Below are 850 nucleotides of genomic sequence, written 5' to 3' on the forward strand. Positions count from 1 at the left end.
TCCACCACCACCACCCTGCCCAGGATCTTGGACATACTGCGGATGACCCGCTCGGAACGGGCAACATCAGGGAGGCCGGAGATGAGGAGCCAAGCCGTGTCCAGGGTAGCGACGGCTCTGGGATCCCACTGCGGCTCAGAGATGTTCACCACGATGTCGTTGAGAGCCAGGGTGATGTTGTTGCTGCGCGTGCAGAAGCCCATGCTCATCGCGTCAGGGAAGACCACTGAGAAGGAGCTGGGAGCCGTGGGGGTCACCTGCCAGTCCCACGTGCATCTGCACAAGTGGTTGAGCTCAGCCTCAATCAACTCCGGGGTGGCGACGGCCTCGCCCACAACCGTCACCAAAGCCAGCAGCGAGGGGGAAGGCGGGGCGAGCTCGGGCACCTCGATGTGGAAGAAGGCCAAGTCCTCGATGCCGTGCCCATACATCATGAGCTCCTCCGACACCGGGCGGTCCGGACAGAGAATCGCGGGGTGCCCGGTATCCTTGCAAAGGTAGCACGTCGGTGGGTTGGGGCACGCCACCTGGAAGTGTCCGGTCAGGCCGCAGTTGAAGCACGGCTGAGCCACGGCCGAGGCGGTGGTACCCGGAGGAGGAGCTGCGGTAGCGGTGGAGGTGGCGACTTGTGGGCGCGGCGGGCCCTTCTTCTTCTTCTTCTTGGATCCTGGGCGTCCCCGGTTGCCGTTGCCGCCGTTGGCCGGCGGAAACGCAGCCTGGGAGCGCGGGGGCTGGTAGCGGCGGGAGGGGGGAGCATCGGCGTCGTTGTTGGATGGGAGCGGGCGGGGCGGCGAAGGGGACTGGTCCCGACGCCGGATCGGCGAGGGGGACCGACGCCGAGGGGGCGGCC

The 850-nt window shown here is 67.1% G+C and overlaps 1 protein-coding gene across 1 annotated transcript; it reads left to right on the forward strand.

Annotated features, from left to right (window-relative positions):
• Positions 1–10: 10 nt before the first annotated feature.
• Positions 11–484, forward strand: LOC123179414 (uncharacterized; the record flags this gene model as incomplete). Its single annotated transcript, XM_044591557.1, is given in 1 exon segment — positions 11–484. A coding segment is annotated over 1 exon segment (442 nt), but the record flags the coding sequence as incomplete, so codon positions are not given.
• Positions 485–850: the final 366 nt, after the last annotated feature.

The sequence above is a fragment of the Triticum aestivum genome, unplaced genomic scaffold, assembly GCF_018294505.1.
Source record: "Triticum aestivum cultivar Chinese Spring unplaced genomic scaffold, IWGSC CS RefSeq v2.1 scaffold53659, whole genome shotgun sequence".
NCBI classification, from domain to species: domain Eukaryota; kingdom Viridiplantae; phylum Streptophyta; class Magnoliopsida; order Poales; family Poaceae; genus Triticum; species Triticum aestivum.